Raw genomic sequence first — 16,096 nt, forward strand, 5'->3', positions numbered from 1 at the left:
ACTTATCCCAGATTATTTCAGTAAGTAGTCTGTTCCCTAGGAAACCATACTTGGCCATACTTGCTAGTATTGACTTCACGTTGTGGGGAATAGTTTACTGCCTGTGGAAACACTCGATCCATTAGAACATTATTTCTCCCCTTAGGCGGTTCTCCCACTGATGCTCTCTACTAAGGCGTTACAGTGTATTACTCCATTTGTCTTGTTTCCTGACAGTGCAACCCTCTAAAGAGGTTAGATGTGAGCCAAACCACACGTGTTGTGAATTACTCTCTGCTATATAGTGCAGTTCAAGGGAAAGGAAGAGCTCATTCACATGCGCTTTAACTCATCCCGACCACTGTGGTGGCTAGAGAGTAGAGAGTGACATGATTTCAACTCGGCAGGTCAGCACCTTCTAATGGAAGAAGGATATCCATTTAACATGCATGTTTTATTAATTTCTCTCTCTCAGGCGGTGGTTCTCCATCCAGAACAGTCAGCTGGTCTATCAGAAGAAGCTGAAGGCAAGTCCACATATCCACTAGCTACCATCTTAGTCTGGGTCCCTTGGGGGGGGGGTTACGTGAAAGTCACTGTGATCTATATTGGTGAAATACAACACTCCCTCTGTCAACACTGACTGCATTAGGGCAGAGGACTGTTATAGGATAGCTTATTACTCCTGAGTCCTGTCCCAAAAGACTCTTCCTACGCTCTCATATAGACCCTCACATCAATCCATAGTGGGATATAGAATGTGAGCGTCAGTGTACCCGTATGAGCTTCAGCACATTGGATTAAATAGGAAAAGGTGGTCAACTGAGGGACTTTGAAATCCAAACAACACATCTCACTCAAGGACACAGTGGGCATAATGTTGGCATGATGAATAATTCAACTGATTGACTGACCGGGCCCTTTTCACTGTTATTGACCAATAGGATTCCCTGACGGTGGTGGTGGAGGACCTCAGGCTGTGCTCTGTCAAGCCCTGTGAGGACATTGAGAGGAGGTTCTGCTTCGAGGTTGTCTCCCCCAACAAGTATGTTCTTCTTAGTGCCCTTATATTATGGAATTAACTAAATAAATTCACTTTTGTTCCAAGGAATTTTACTTAGTTAAATTGATGTAAATCCCTTTAGGTAAAATCTTAAGAAAATGGCCAATAATATGGCAAATAAAGTGTTCTCCTTCTTCTAAGAGGGCAAGGGGCTATAATTTTGTACTGTTGCGAGACTGTGTGCTGTAATATGGGGCTGTCTTTCCATTCTACAGGAGCTGTATGCTGCAGGCGGAGTCAGAGAAGCTTCGGCTAGCCTGGATCCAAGCAGTGCAGGCCAGCATTGCCTCAGCATACAGGGAGAGCCCAGACTACCACTACATCGAGGTCAGTTGGTCCATCTAGCTACAGACCTAACTGTCAAACAAATGCTAATATTCTCTTACCTTTTCTTTAATCTAGACATCTTTTACATCATGACAGATTTATAAGCTTATACGTTTGCATGAAGGGATACCTGTGAGATAAATCAAGACTGTCATGCCTCAGAGAATGATGCTTGCATCTCTTAGTTTACCATGTCTGTCTTCCCACCAATAGTGTCTGGATAGGACAGCCTCACCTTCCGTCAGCAGTATCGACTCGGCCAGCGAGCCTCGGGAACGCAGTGTCAGGGGGGAGACCATCCTGCATCGTATACAGTGTCTCCCGGGCAATGAGTATTGCTGTGACTGTGGCCAGGCCGACCCGCACTGGGCCTCCATCAACCTGGGCATCCTGCTCTGCATCGAGTGCTCCGGCATCCACAGGTAAGGTCTGCCTCTATGGAGGGCATCCTGCTCTGGCAACCAGATACTGTCTGTATCTGTAAAGCCTAGTCTCATAAGCCATACCCAAAGTCTCTTTCTTAGCTCGTCTTTAAGAGAGTACATAAAGGCATACTTCACTGGCTAGACATAGGCCACTGTATTATGGACCATGGACTATCCTAAAGCACTTGTGGTTGTAAACCAGTGGAGGATGTAATTGCAGATAGTTGCACTACCACAGGGTGACTGAGGGGTCATTTGTGACTCCGTGTTCTAGAACATGTGCCGATCTCTTGGATCTGAGAATATGAGAGTGCCAATGGCCTAAAGGGCGTCTTAGCCTTAGCATGTCATCTGCTAGCATAGGGCACGTTCAGCCACACCTCTGCTTGGATTACTGTGTTGCTAGGCTGCTTAACACCGCTTATTGGATCAGGCTGTGTTTGATTGGGAGAGCTCATTGCATGAGTAAACAGGATGGGAGTTAGACAATAAGCACTGCAGAACTGAGACACTTATGTTTATAAACTAGAATGGCATCCCTTTAATGGTGAAAGTACGTAATTGTTGAACCACACCCGATTAGCAATCAGGCCGAAGCAAGATAAATATTCCTATTTCTAATGTCCTTAATACCATAGCTCTAGGGTTCACTCCAGCACTGCATACATTGTAGCTGCAACACACTAGCATTAGGCTAGATGGGAAAGTTTTCCTCATTTCAGCAGTTGGTGGTGTTGACCGTTTACTGCAGAGATGCAGCAAAGATCAATGCTATCAGTATGTAATCACCACCTCCTCTGGACCATCTGTTAAATATTCATGATCCGTTTCTGTCAGATAGCCTGTCTTCTTCTAGTGGTGAGATGAAATCACATAAGGCTTCCCATTAGGAGGAGGAGGAATACACAGAGACTGTCTCGCAGTCTTTTTTTTTTGGCATGCCGCACTGCAGTTGCCTGGATACCAGAGGGTTTTGTTGGTGGAGTGGTGATTTGCATGACATCGAGGGCAGCTACTCTGGGGATAACGCCTGAGTGATTTGAAACCCATTTTGCAGCTATTCATCCCATGTCACAGTATAAGACAACTTGAAACAGAACTGTCATGGAGCTTCCAGTGTTGCTTATTAGGGGAGCCTGTTACGAACAGGCAATTTTGCCTGTTACATCTGCCTTAATGTTATTACAAGCAAAGCAAGGAAACAATATGGGCCTAGTGTTGTCAACAACACTAACTTAAAATGCGTTCTACCCAGTAATAATTCCAGCCATGGAACTTGAATACATACGTGATTCAAATGCCAACGCTTGAAGACGTTCCAAATGTCACTTCTCATGTGTCTCTGTTACAGGAGTTTGGGGGTTCACTGCTCCAAGGTGCGCTCTCTAATGTTGGACTCATGGGAACCTGAGTTACTAAAGCTGATGTGCGAGCTGGGAAACAGTGTCATCAACCACATCTATGAGGGAGCATGTGAGGCACAGGGCCTGAAGAAACCAGGGCCCTCAAGTTCCAGGTAAGGACTGCCACACACACAGCATTTAAATGCCTCTACCTGGTTTCACCTGTGAATATCCCGATTACTCACTAAAGGAGACTGGGATCTAGTCATTTTCATTAGACTGGGAATGTCCTCACTGGTACAGTATGTAACACTGAATGCATATTTCCTATTATCCCTTATAGGCAGGAGAAGGAGGCGTGGATCAAATCAAAGTATGTGGAGAAGAAGTTCCTGAAGAAGTTGGGGGCCACCGAGGTGCTTGTGAACGGCGGGCGGAAGACGGAGCACCGGTGGAGTGTGAAGAAGTGGCAGAGACACAACAGCGCCACCACAGTGCCTAAGACCCGACGGAAATACCGTCAGGAGCCGGGCAGCGCCTCCCCTGCCACCCTCTCCTCAGGTACCTGTTGGTCATTTTCTTCAACAGATGATCAGGTCTATATAATTATCAAACATATATATATATATAGGAAACACAGACTCTTTGTTTAAGTATTACAATTCTCCTTTAGTAATACAATTGTAGACAGAAGTTGGTACAGAGTACAGTATATGATAGACATTTTGCAGAACCTGGGGAGAGCTAAGACATGTAACTCATATAGCCTCCCCAGTCCTCCTTGCGTACGTTTTCCTGGCAACAACATTTGAATAAATCTAACCTCCCCCTGACAGCAGCAACTATCTTGTAAGCAATTAGAAGCTCAGAAGTGAGTTTGGCTGAAACTTTCATCACAAGTATAGGGTCATAACAAGGTGAACGAGTCTAAGCATCTTCTGACAGGTGGCTGTTTTCATCAGGCATGCGGTAGCCTTGTGGTCTCAGAAAACCAGTCATATTCTCAGAACCTCAGATAGCCAGGTGGGGCCCAGACAGGAGGAGTATGAGCGTAGGCGGTTTCTGCCTTCTGATAGTGTCTGAAGGGCACAACACTAAAAACAGGTGTTAATACACACACACACACACACAGAGGTCTCCTAAGAGACCTTACAGTTTATCATAACACAATTTATTAACCCTTTAAAAGGTATGAGGCCTTGGTTTAACCCCTTCATACCCTAATAGCTCTCCTGGCATGAGAGGAAGGTTACCTTCCTCATTTTCTCTTTGTATCCATATTCCTAGTTGTGCTAAACAAAAAGTTGACAATGACAACCCAGTACATTTAAACATTCCCTCGTTGTGCTTTACAGCCGCTTCAGCTCTAGAGAGAAAGTTCCGACGAGAGTCACTGTTTTGTCCAGACGAGCTGGACAATCTCTTCTCTTACTTTGACACAGGATCTGGACCTCGTAGTAAGTTACCTACCCATCTAATATACAGACACTACACTCTAAACCACAGAGATACTTGAATCCTTTGTGGTGTGCAAAGTGAAATAGCTAGAAGCAACAGTGACTAACGTGTCCCTGGCTTGGCTCCTTTTGGCCCTGCAGGTCTGAGCAGTGACAGTGGCCTGGGCGGCAGTACAGATGGCAGCACAGATATCCTGGTGTTCGGCTCAGTGGTGGACAGTGTTACAGAGGAGGGTAAGAAGAGAAATACATACCTGTAAAGGATAGGATGGAAAATGAAATGTACAACATAGGTTCAGCCATCATATTTAGTATTAAAATGCCATTTTCATCCTTATTTGCCCTTGAGGGCATAAATGAAGTTGTATTGAATCCTAGTTGTAACTCTGCTGCTTCTCTCTCTGCAGAGTGTGAGGTGTCAGAGGACTCTAGCGGAGAGGCTGAGATGGAGCCAGAGACCGAGACCCAGTCGGACCCAGAGGATGGGCGTGAGCTCCACCCTGGGGCGCTGCTCTACAAGGCCTCCCAGGCACGCAACCTGCCCGTCATGGCTGAGGCGCTGGCCCACGGGGCTGACATCAACTCCGTCAACGACGAGGATGATCGCAAGAACCCACTCATACAGGCTGTGTTTGGGGTGAGTCATTGTAATGAAAGGCAGGTGTGTTCTTGGCACACTGGCAAAGGCAGTTCTAGTCATTCACAATAAATTACATGGACGCATTATGTTGAAACATCAATGTATACATCTATCCATACAGTATGTCTATGCATGATCACAATATTTTCTCACATTGTATTGTGCTTTATTTGGCAACATGGCGAGAGCCTCAGAACCTTTGTGTTCCATTCCAGGGCTCCTTGATAGCCTGCGAGTTCCTGCTCCAGAATGCAGCTGACGTCAACCAAAGAGACGCAAGGGGGAGGGGGCCACTACACCACGCCACATATCTGGGACACACAGGGTGAGTAGTGCCAAGGCATAACGCTTCCCTCTTCCTTACTATTGTCAATGTCTTGTTTTGAGCCACAAGTGAACATTTCCATGGCCAATGGTGTAGCATGCAAAGCTGATTATTGTTCAGTTATTTTCTACATTGTTCCTCGGGTTAGATAGCAAACAAGACAAAGATGCTAAGTACAGATTTGCTTCTGCATGTTCACGTCTGATCTGTCTCCATGCTGCCCTCTACAGGCAGGTGTGTTTGTTCCTGAAGAGAGGAGCCACGCAGAACGACGAGGACGAAGATGGACAGGACCCTCTGAGTATCGCTGTGCAGGCAGCCAATGCAGACATCGTCACCTTGTGAGTTTGTGGGACACAACACCCTGTCCCTCAACTTACTCAGCTTCAACTACACACAATCCTTTAAAATACATATTATGACCAGAGGTTAGCATGGTAATCTACTGTAGCTCCTCACCTCTGGGAAGTTTAAGTGAATCCATCTAACAGTTTGTGTCCGATCCCTCCTTCCCTTCTCTCCCCCTTCCCTTTCTTCCCAAAGGTTGCGACTGGCCAAGATGAATGAGGAGATGCGGGAGTCAGAGGGACCGTTCGGCCAGCCAGGTCAATACCCCACCAGCAGCTCCACAGAACAGCAATATAAGAAATGCATACAAGAGTTTATCTGTCTCCACATAGCTGATTGCTAGAAGTCAATCACAATACCTAGTCCTGGTCCAATGAATCAAGCTTTCCCTTCAGATGATAGTTGGATGGGAAGCCAATAGTATACCAGGACTGTGGCAGCCCTGTGTGGAATCTTGTACAGGAAGGAACGTTGTCCAAAACACACCTTTCTTTGTCAGATTCCCCACAGGCTGCTGTCTGTGTTCTAGCCAATACTCTGGCTAACTAACGTTGTTCAAACGAGGCGGCACCAAAATATACCAACTGCAATTCCCTCAGGCTCATCAACGTATAGGATGTCAGTATTATTAACTCTGTCATGATGTCAAACTGTACGGTTGACTTCATGGCTAAATTTGCTCAGAGTTAGTTCATTTGTCACAAATGGTTAGGGACCAAGTTTTTAATATGACTTCATAAGTTCATTTAAATCATCTTTACTATACCATCTGTATCCTACTTATACCTATGTCAAGCCAAGTTAATTCAGCTGCTCTATATTTATTTGGAGAGGTGTTTGCTTGTGGTCTTCAAGGTAGGGTGGTGCGCTCCTAACCAAAGACCAGATCCGGCCAATATGTTGCACATTACAGTGCATTCGGAAAGTATTAAAGTCTTTTTTCCCCCTCATCAGTCGACACACAATACCCCATAATGACAAAGCAAAAGCAGTTTTTTAAAATTCTTTGCAAACGTATAAAAAATAAATGGAAATATCACATTTACATAAATATTCAGAACTTTTGAAGCACCTTTGGCAGCGATTACAGCCTACAGTCTTATTGGGTATGACGCTACCAGCTTGGTACACCTGTATTTGGGGAGTTTTTCCCATTCTTCTCTGCAGATCCTCTCAAGCTCTGTCGGGTTGGATGGGGAGCATTGCTTTACAGCTATTTTCAGGTCTCTCCAGACATGTTTGATCGGGTTCAAGTCTGGGCTCTGACTGGACCACTCAAGGACATTCAGAGACTTGTCCCGAAGCCACTCCTGCGTTGTCTTAGCTGCTTAGGGTTGTTGTCTTGTTTAGAGTCGTTGTCCTGTTTGAAGGTGAACCTTCACCCCAGTCTGAATCCTGAGTGCTCTGGAGCATCAAGGTTTTCATCAAGGATATCTCTGTACTTTGCTCTGTTCAATCTTTCCCTTGATGCTGACTAGTCTCCCAGTCCCTGCCGCTGAAAAACATCTCCACAGCATGAGGCTGTCACCACCATGCTTCACCGTAGGGATGGTGCCAGGTTTCCTCCAGATGTAACACTTGGCATTCAGGACAAAGAGTTCAGTCTTGGTTTCATCAGACCAGAGAATATTGTATCTCATGTTTTGAGAGTCTTTAGGTGCCTTTTGGCAAACTCCAAGCGGGCTGTCATGTGCCTTTCGCTGCGGAATGGCTTGCGTCTGGCCACTCTACCATAATGGCCTGATTAGTGGAGTGCTGCAGAGATGCTTGTCCTTCTGGGAGGTTCTCCCATCTCCACAGAGGAACTCTGGAGCTCTGTCAGAGTGACCATCAGGTTTTTGATCACCTCCTTGACCAAGGCCCTTCTCCCCTAATTGCTCAGTTTGGCCGGGCGACCACCTTCTTCCATTTAAGAATGATGGAGGCCTTCAAAGCTGCATAAATGTTTTTCTACCCTTCCCCAGATATGTGCCTCAACACAATCCTGCCTCAGAGCTCTACAGACAATTCCGTCCACCTCATGGCTTGATTTTTGCTCAACATGCAATGTCAATTGTGGGACATTTATATAAACAATTGTGTGCCTTTCCAAACCATGTCCAATCAATTGAGTTTACCATAGGTGGACTCCAATGAAGTTGTAGAAACATCTCAACGATGGTCAATGGAAACAGGATGCACCTGAGCACAATTTCGATTCTCATAGCAAAGGGTCTGAAAACAAATAAAATAAAAAAAAACAGATACCTTATTTACAATACATTTGCTAACTTTTCAAAAAAACAATTTTAGCTTTGTCATTGAGGTAGTGTGTGTAGATTAATGAAGGAAATAATTTATTGAATCCATTTTTAGAATAAGGCTTCTAATGTAACAAAATGTGGAAAAAGACAAGGGGTCTCAATATTTTCAGAATGCACTGTAACTATCATCAACCGACCTGCTTATATAAGAATACCAGATCAGCATATGGTAGTCTTGTCAAGGGTAGACTATGAAAGCAGACATTCAACACATTCATTTTAAGGCCTGAAAGTCATTGTCTTTGTATCTAGTCAGTTATTACAAACATATTAATTCTGCTCCAGCTGTGTTGTGGCATGAGGTGGTTCTTTAGTACACGCATGTTGTTTTAAAAAGGGGTAACAATGAAGCTAAATAATAACTGTGATTGAGAATGGATGATATATGGATTATATGTCATAAATGTGTACTTGTCTTGATGGAGACACTTTAAAGTTAAGCTTTTACATGGATTTTAAAGCAACATTATGCACTTTTCCTACCCATAATGATTTGAATTTATTTGGGGCATTTTAATTTACTAGTGTAGGTTTTTACCATCATTTATGAACTGACTAGAGCAATAGTGCAATGATAATACAAGAAATACAGAGTATCTGTATTTAAACTATGTTGAACAATATGATGCAGATGGTATTTTTTTAAACTGGATATATTTTGTTAGATTTTATTTTCCTGAGCTTTCACACACAAGGTCACTTAATTTTTACCGTCGTTTCTTCATGTCTCTTTTTGGAAAAGACAACCACAACTCACAATCTTATAATAGAAACCTTACAAACTGCAATGAGATGGACCTTTTTAATATAATATTTAAACTGACATGTATTACAGTATTTGTATGTTTGCCAAACATTGACTTATGTTTGAGTCATGGCTATACAATATTAGATTTGTTCTGGGTTTCTTGCTTGAATAGTGCATGGGTTGCTGTTGCCCAGGTCTTTCAAAGCCCTGTTGGTTTTGTTTACTTCATTCATCCGTGTATGTTAATATTTTATATATTGTGTAATGATAACTGTGTAATGTGCTGCCAAATCATGACAACTGTACATAGTAAGACATTGTAAAGGTTAGATCTGTAGTCTATTGTCAAACTGAACCAGATATATTGGATAGACTACCCCATAACATACAGGCATAGTTTGACTTTGACAGGCCATGTAGAACAGGAGAGAAAGCTTGGTCTATGTAAAGCTTTCTAGCTCCCCTGAATACCAACATAATACCCCGTTATGTAAGCACAGCCTGTGTACACACAGTCAGAGGATGACCAGTCCTCCATGTTTACCTTGATACTGTGCAGTTGCTTACTGACCTAACCACATGTTTACATCATGTTCCAGAGCTGAAATCATCTTGATCAAGAAATTACATTAGTTGTTCTTGCTGTAGGCTAGTAACAACTGATGTTTTTACATTGCGTTTGGGTTGCTCGAGTTTACTTCAAGCCAAAGACCACATTACGTTCTTCAAGTAATTTATGAGCAGAAAATAAATAAGCAGTAAAATAACTTTCGAATATGTCTGTTAAACTATCAATTTCATTCTAGTTTTGGCTTCTGCTGTGCAGTACATGACAAAAAGAGTAGTAGTAGATTATATTAGACTCAATGAAAGATCTAGGGAACAATGTTATGACCAAAAAATGCCAATGATTTGCGTCAAGCCACTAAAGGTTTACATGTTGTACAGTACAGTGTATCGACTAGACCATAGGTTGACTAGGTGACTGCTATGCTGTAAATAGGCGAAACAATTATTACCACTTAAAACTGCTTGCTTGAAACATGCAAATTTAAACTTTCCTGTATTGTCTTTAAAAAAATGTTTTTTTACTAATTACCTCTGTACATGTTGTTTGTATATTGTTTGTGAACAAGTCTCTGTATCTTTAATTAACTTACACTACCTTTATGTTCATTTCCTTTTCCTAATGTCTTCTAAAATGAGAAAATACTGAAAATAAATGGAAGATGTGACTCATTCAACACCTAACTTCTCCCGCTGCTTATTGCTTCATTTCTTCTGTTCTTTCTATAGCACTATTATAACACTCCCTCTGTCACTACAACGTAACACTCCCCCTGTCACTACAACTAACTGCATTAACTTGAACTGGCAATGCACTTATGAGTCAACCACTTACGTCTAGGGTGAAGATATAACAACATACCACACATTTTCAGAGATTAGAAAACCTGTCCTCCTACATTCAACTCAGTATGGATTCAAAAAGTATTTCTATGGTCAATCCAGTTTGCCCCATATTTAAAAAAAAAAATAAAAAAAAGTTTTACACTTGTTTCAGCGCTTTATAAAATGTTTTCAATTTGTTTGATAAATCGATTCTCAACCGTTTATTTGAAAGGACTGTGAATTGGCCCCTGTAGTTGGTGTGCTGCTCATTTGCCCATTGATCATAAAATACCAAATAATCATAGATACACACAGCCACAGACTGGAATGTTCTTCTTCCCTCCTTTTTTAAATTAGTCTAGCTGAGAATTTCTCGGGGTAGAAAGGAGTTTGACTGGCGGTCGCCATGGTCACCAGAAAAGTAAAGCTTGATAATTTGGTAATAGATTGGGTGAAGCCTAGAGTCATGGTGCCTAGACTATGGTTTTGTTCCTCTGCTGATGTGTTATCTAGAATTGAGTGTCTGTCATTTTTTAAATCTTTTTTTCAGATTTTGAAAAATCGATTTCATGTTTTTTCACACAAATTCCACATTATTTTATGGCAGGCCTACTGTTATTTACCAGATCAATTAAAATGCAATTCTTGAAGATAATGCTCTGTTACATTCCTATCCCTTTTCAGGAGACACTACTTACCTCGACATCTTCCGAGAGTTTTCTCACATGGCCTCCCACAACCCAGAGAAGCTGAAGCGGAGGAGTGTACATTTTAGACACTCCTTCAGGTAGCCCACAGATGGATGAGATGTCTGGGAGGTCGTACTTGAAGAGTGCAACAGTCACTTTCCTTACATCATTACAGATTTGAATAGTGTGTCTATCCACCTCATATTCAAACCTGACTTTAATAATCCTCTCAGATCCCCAACTCGTAAATGTTCTTCACAAATGAGAACCACTATTGCATTCTTTCAAATTGCCGTACTACAGGTACTATCTCTACTATTAATACAAATACTGACTAACACTAAATGACTTCACTCATCTTAATGGTGAAACCACTTCTGTCAACATGCACCTACAGTATATGGGAGCTTAGAAATGTAGCCTCAAAAACATAGGCCTACAGGTATGGGCGACGATATCAATAATTATTGTCACTGTTAAAAACATCTGTGAATTCTTAGATGCTGTTCATGACATGTATTACTTCTTTGACAAAAGATATTGATGCTTTCAGCAATTGGGAAGTATATTTTGTTGGAGAATGCTGTATGCTACAAATGTGTGAAATGCATATTCTGTCATCAAATCATTTGTTTTAATAACTTTTTGTAAAGTAGCCTGTACTTGCTTTATGAGGATTTGCTGGACTTGTCCTCTCCTATTAGCTGTATGACATTATTTTTAAGCGTTGTTGTTAAATGTTAACTTTAGATAAATCCAAGCACTAAACAATTTATTAACCTGTGTTCTAGATAGATATCAGGAGTTGTTGAGAATTATGATAATTCTTCTTCTTTGTGTGCTCAGAACAGCTTGATTATTTTGTTCAATGAACCAGACTCACTATAGAAGGAATAACAGCATATTGTTTACATTGCAAAATGTTTAGTTTTTTTTGTGTGTAATGCATTCCTTTGGTCCATTTATTTCTTTCAAACTTGAATTAAGCAGCAATGTCTCTACACTATAGCCTATAGGCTTTCAGCTCACTTAGGATGAATGGACAGGGTTGTTTCCTTTGGATACCATCCAGTTCTTTGAAATGTGCTGTAATGTCAGTATTATTTTTCAAATAAGTTTTGTTTTTATCCTGGAACTATATGGAAGGTGATATTTGATTTCGACTATGCTGGTATAGTTTTAATATTTTGTTAAAATGTAATGTAGAATGTCTTTATATTCATACCACTATGCATTTCAATGCAGATATTGTATATAAACGCTGTAGAGGCAAAATGCTAATATATCTCAAAGGAATGTCATTTTGTCTTGAATATTTTAAATTGTGAAACTAAAGAAAGTCTCTAAAAACTGTGTTCACAGTGGTTCCTTGCCTGACTAACTACAACAATTACACAAGACTGATGTGTCCATATTTCTGAAACAAATTACATTTAATATAATTTAAACTAAAATAACAACCATAGGCTGGCAGCCCTCTGAGGATGACTTGAGTTTAAGATTCAGGAGGCGTCATAAAAGGGCAGTTTGAGATACTGATACCAGTGCTTGAGTTGTCGGGGTAGGAGCTGGAAGACGTTCTCAGTGAGGAACATCAGAGCATCTTGCATGGCTGGTTGGAGAAGCTGATTCGATGGCAGAGAGAGAACAAGGAGACACAATTTCTCCTATAAACAATAACAGGGTTTATTTTTTCACTAATGGTCAGGCTTACACTAATAATCCACAAACTCTGATACACTGACACAAGTGTTCAAAAATGTAATTTGCCATGAATCTATTCACTTCCAGAGAATTTGGAATGATTACCTTTGAGTAGGGCAACTTCTTGTGAGAGAAGTTGTGGAATTGGCCAATCTTCTGCAGGATGGTCCTGTACTCAAAGTCCCTGTCATCAGACAATTCTGAGACATCGCTCTTCAGGATTTCATACCTAAGAAAACATTTTAAAAGTAAACTAAAATACAACCAATGTCAACATTTACTGTATTTCCCATGAACAAGTGACATAGTAGGCTACTGTACATGTTGGTAACATAGAACTGAAACTCGCCAAAATAAAAGCGCAGATTTTGGTTCCCTGAGCTCATGTTTTAGTGAGGAGAGCAGCATAGGTAGGCTTGTCTCCTTCCTTGAGGCCATCAATGCATCCAGGAGAGTCCTCATTCTCTCCTCTCTGTGTCTAAACAAAACAAATGAAACATACTGAGTCTATACTGTACATTTTTTCACTTGCATTTATGTTTTGATCAAACAATTTTTTTTTTAAATGCGAGGAAAAGTCTAACATTACACAGGCCTATATTGGAATCATTACAACCGCTTACATTTTCTTCTCTAACATGTCTGTCTCCATCTGATTGTTCATAGATCTCTGAATTTCGATGAACTTTGTTCTGACACGTTCCAGCATATCATGTCTGTTCTTTGGTCTGAAAAAAATATGTGAAGATTGAATATCTATATTCTACTCTCTCATGTTTCATTAATGTCTTAAACACTGGCCACTGATACTCACTTCTGAGGATCCTTCTCATATGTGGCTGTGGAAAGTAAATAGTCAATATCACTATTTCAATCTGACTTTCAGACCCAAGTAAACCGTTATATGCCGTTTATACTGAAGTGTCATTATATGGTCCTTATATATTTGTTATACTGCAAATCAAAATGGCTGTGTACTAACTGTTCTCATCCAAGAGCAGGTTCAACCAAGGAGGTAGGTCCCCAGTTTCATTCTCTACCTCCTTTAGACCTGCCTTCCTTCTGAGTCCTAACTGGACAGGCTTACAACTGCAATGTTTTAAGGTGGAATTGACCATTAAACTTAGGTTAGCAAATACATTATTAATTAGGGGTGGCAGGTAGCCTAGTGGTTAAGAGTATTGGGACAGTAACCGAAAGGTTGCTGGTGTGAATCCCTGAGCCGACTAGGTAAAACCATCTGCCGATGTGCCCTTGAGCAAGGCACTTAACCCTAGTTGCTCTGGGTAAGAGCGTCTGCTAAATAAAATATAGATTTTAACCAGTATGTATTACATTTCTTACCCAGCAAACTTAGCGGAGGGTGATTTTGGCTCTGAAAAACAAAAACAAAAAACATTAAAAACAATGATAGTACCGGTATTCCCATGAAAATCTGTGGACAATTTTACTGCCTTGGTCTTGGTGATTGATTAATGACTCCCACAAGTCTGGGTTGATGTTCATGTCCTCAGGTGCAAATGGAATCAGACACCTGACAACATAGAATCACATCTGAAATATTTAAATAAAAAATTGCTTTTATTTGAATGCAGTTCAATCAAGCAGGTTACCATAAACTAGCTATTTAAGTTTTGTACGTCAATGGGTATTGTAAGAGGTGATATAAATGGATTTAGTTTGGTTACCTCTGAGAGTTCTTCAAAAGAACATTGGTTTTATCTGTGTCTTTCATGATGATGTTCACATACCCACTTGCAAGAGGCAACTTGGTGAGAAATACACAACTTTACTGTACAATTGTGTCATTTATTACTACAATGAATGAACACTAAATGTCACACACAAATAAAGCAAATCTCACCAGTGTTTTCAGGTCTCTATTCCTCATGTTGGTTAAGCCACAAAGTATCTTGTAGATCCACTGAAGCTTCTCTATTATGTGCTCGTCCCTCCTGAATTTTATCCTTCTGTATAAAACGTAAAATATGATATTGACGGCCCTGAAGGACGGTTGTAGCATAGCCATTTAAGAAAGTGTTGGTGCAATAAAAAATGTGATTTGTTAAAAATCCTTTACGCACCTTAATATTTCCTCTTCTGCTGGAGCATGCTGCTTTATTGACATGGTGCATTCTATATCTTTATCAGCAGGGGACAGGGGAAGCGAAGGGAAGAACATAGTTGTCAACAACACAAACAGTGTTGGGACAGATATATTCCAAATGTTAGCATAGGCCTACCTGCAGCAATCTTGTCATTAGTAGATCTGGGTGAGGTTTTCTTTGGTAGGGGTGGAAGTCTATCCTATTAAATACAATAAATACAAAAACGTGATGTTACATTAAAACTGTTCCAAGCTTTTAACAGAGCTCAGAGATTGATAGGTAATTCCTATTGAGTAGGTAGCTAAAATACCTGGTCCCTCAAGCAAATTACCAAGGGACGACCTGTGTTCAAAGCTTTTCTCATGGAGGACATCTCTTTGAGGTACTGTTTCAGATGTAAAAACCCATTTTCAGTTTGTGCGGCCATGGAGGGTAGAGATCTGACATGGTCCTCCTCTAAAAGAAATGTAAACAAATCTATTTGGTGGAAAACATTAGACTGTGTTTTTAGAGGGCTAACGTATCCCTTTAAATTTGCTAGCTAACTAACTACGTCACAGATTGTGTTATGCTAACCTGGCTAGCTAGCTTGCTTATTTTATGATGGTTTCACACAACTTCTCTGAAGCAACTGAAATTTACATACTTTTACATTATTGTTGAATTTGCTTAAATGTTGGTTAACGTTTCTTACCTTTGCTGTGGTGTGCTTTGTTATTTATATTATGGCTAATGCTAAACCTTTTCGACATCTCCAAGGCCACCATCTGAGCATGCGCGCGGCACAAACGAGATAAAACAGTACAGTATGAAGATAAGCAGTTTCTGCCTATCCGATATAAATCCTTTATCACACTTGTAAGCGATGTCATGGCGACGTTAGCTAGCTAAACCACATATAGTGTTAGTTATAAAAAATGTTTGGCTAAACTCATTCTGGGGCGGCAGGTAGCCTAGTGGTTAGAGCGTTGGACTAGTAACCGAAATCTTGCAAGATCGAAACCCTGAACAAGACAGATCCACTAGGCCGTCGTTGAAAATAAGAATTTGTTCTTAACTGACTTGTCTACTAAAATTAAAATAAATTCGTAGAAACGAAACAAGCAAAACGGCGCATGTGCAGAGCTCAAATCAAAGGCACTCCTTCGATATAAAGTTGTTTTTAATGAAAACGTGTCAGTTTGTCATTTCCACGAGGTTGGCGTAATAACATGTTCAAATACTTAAGACGTTGTATTGAATCTA

At 40.9% G+C, this 16,096-nt stretch overlaps 2 protein-coding genes across 2 annotated transcripts in view; one reads left to right on the forward strand and one right to left on the reverse strand.

Moving 5' to 3' along the window:
• Positions 1 to 12,389, forward strand: part of LOC139416741 (arf-GAP with coiled-coil, ANK repeat and PH domain-containing protein 3-like) — a 92,453-nt gene extending 80,064 nt beyond the window's left edge. The window contains exons 12-24 of the mRNA XM_071165776.1: positions 455 to 506; positions 924 to 1,024; positions 1,258 to 1,369; positions 1,583 to 1,791; positions 3,146 to 3,310; positions 3,481 to 3,698; positions 4,493 to 4,594; positions 4,727 to 4,828; positions 5,002 to 5,231; positions 5,450 to 5,559; positions 5,790 to 5,900; positions 6,103 to 6,164; positions 11,035 to 12,389. Of these exons, the coding sequence (XP_071021877.1) occupies positions 455 to 506; positions 924 to 1,024; positions 1,258 to 1,369; positions 1,583 to 1,791; positions 3,146 to 3,310; positions 3,481 to 3,698; positions 4,493 to 4,594; positions 4,727 to 4,828; positions 5,002 to 5,231; positions 5,450 to 5,559; positions 5,790 to 5,900; positions 6,103 to 6,164; positions 11,035 to 11,141 (1,681 nt within the window). The 3' untranslated portion in view covers positions 11,142 to 12,389. The remainder of the gene's footprint in view (positions 1 to 454; positions 507 to 923; positions 1,025 to 1,257; positions 1,370 to 1,582; positions 1,792 to 3,145; positions 3,311 to 3,480; positions 3,699 to 4,492; positions 4,595 to 4,726; positions 4,829 to 5,001; positions 5,232 to 5,449; positions 5,560 to 5,789; positions 5,901 to 6,102; positions 6,165 to 11,034) is intronic.
• A 45-nt stretch (positions 12,390 to 12,434) lies between these two features.
• LOC139416739 (uncharacterized) lies at positions 12,435 to 16,003 on the reverse strand. Its single transcript, XM_071165775.1, has 14 exons — positions 15,546 to 16,003; positions 15,162 to 15,307; positions 14,987 to 15,050; positions 14,828 to 14,885; positions 14,608 to 14,713; positions 14,432 to 14,511; positions 14,198 to 14,277; positions 14,088 to 14,118; positions 13,726 to 13,832; positions 13,558 to 13,582; positions 13,367 to 13,471; positions 13,093 to 13,221; positions 12,849 to 12,972; positions 12,435 to 12,706 (listed from the first exon to the last, which is right to left on the reverse strand). The coding sequence occupies exons 1-14, from the start codon at positions 15,721 to 15,723 to the stop codon at positions 12,542 to 12,544; spliced, it is 1,398 nt and encodes a 465-aa protein (XP_071021876.1). The 5' UTR covers positions 15,724 to 16,003; the 3' UTR covers positions 12,435 to 12,541.
• Between the last annotated feature and the right edge of the window lie 93 nt (positions 16,004 to 16,096).

This window comes from Oncorhynchus clarkii, chromosome 9, assembly GCF_045791955.1.
Source record: "Oncorhynchus clarkii lewisi isolate Uvic-CL-2024 chromosome 9, UVic_Ocla_1.0, whole genome shotgun sequence".
Lineage (NCBI taxonomy): Eukaryota > Metazoa > Chordata > Actinopteri > Salmoniformes > Salmonidae > Oncorhynchus > Oncorhynchus clarkii.

What these genes read in the sequence shown, in the direction of transcription:
- LOC139416739 (XM_071165775.1), bottom strand. Translation starts at nt 15,723, where the DNA reads ATGACATCGCTTACAAGTGTGATAAAGGATTTATATCGGATAGGCAGA. An exon ending in AATCAATCACCAAGACCAAG is followed by an intron (nt 14,119 to 14,197) that starts GCAGTAAAATTG and finishes TTTGTTTTTCAG; the next exon opens with AGCCAAAATCACCCTCCGCT. An exon ending in CCTGCTCTTGGATGAGAACA is followed by an intron (nt 13,583 to 13,725) that starts GTTAGTACACAG and finishes TACTTTCCACAG; the next exon opens with CCACATATGAGAAGGATCCT.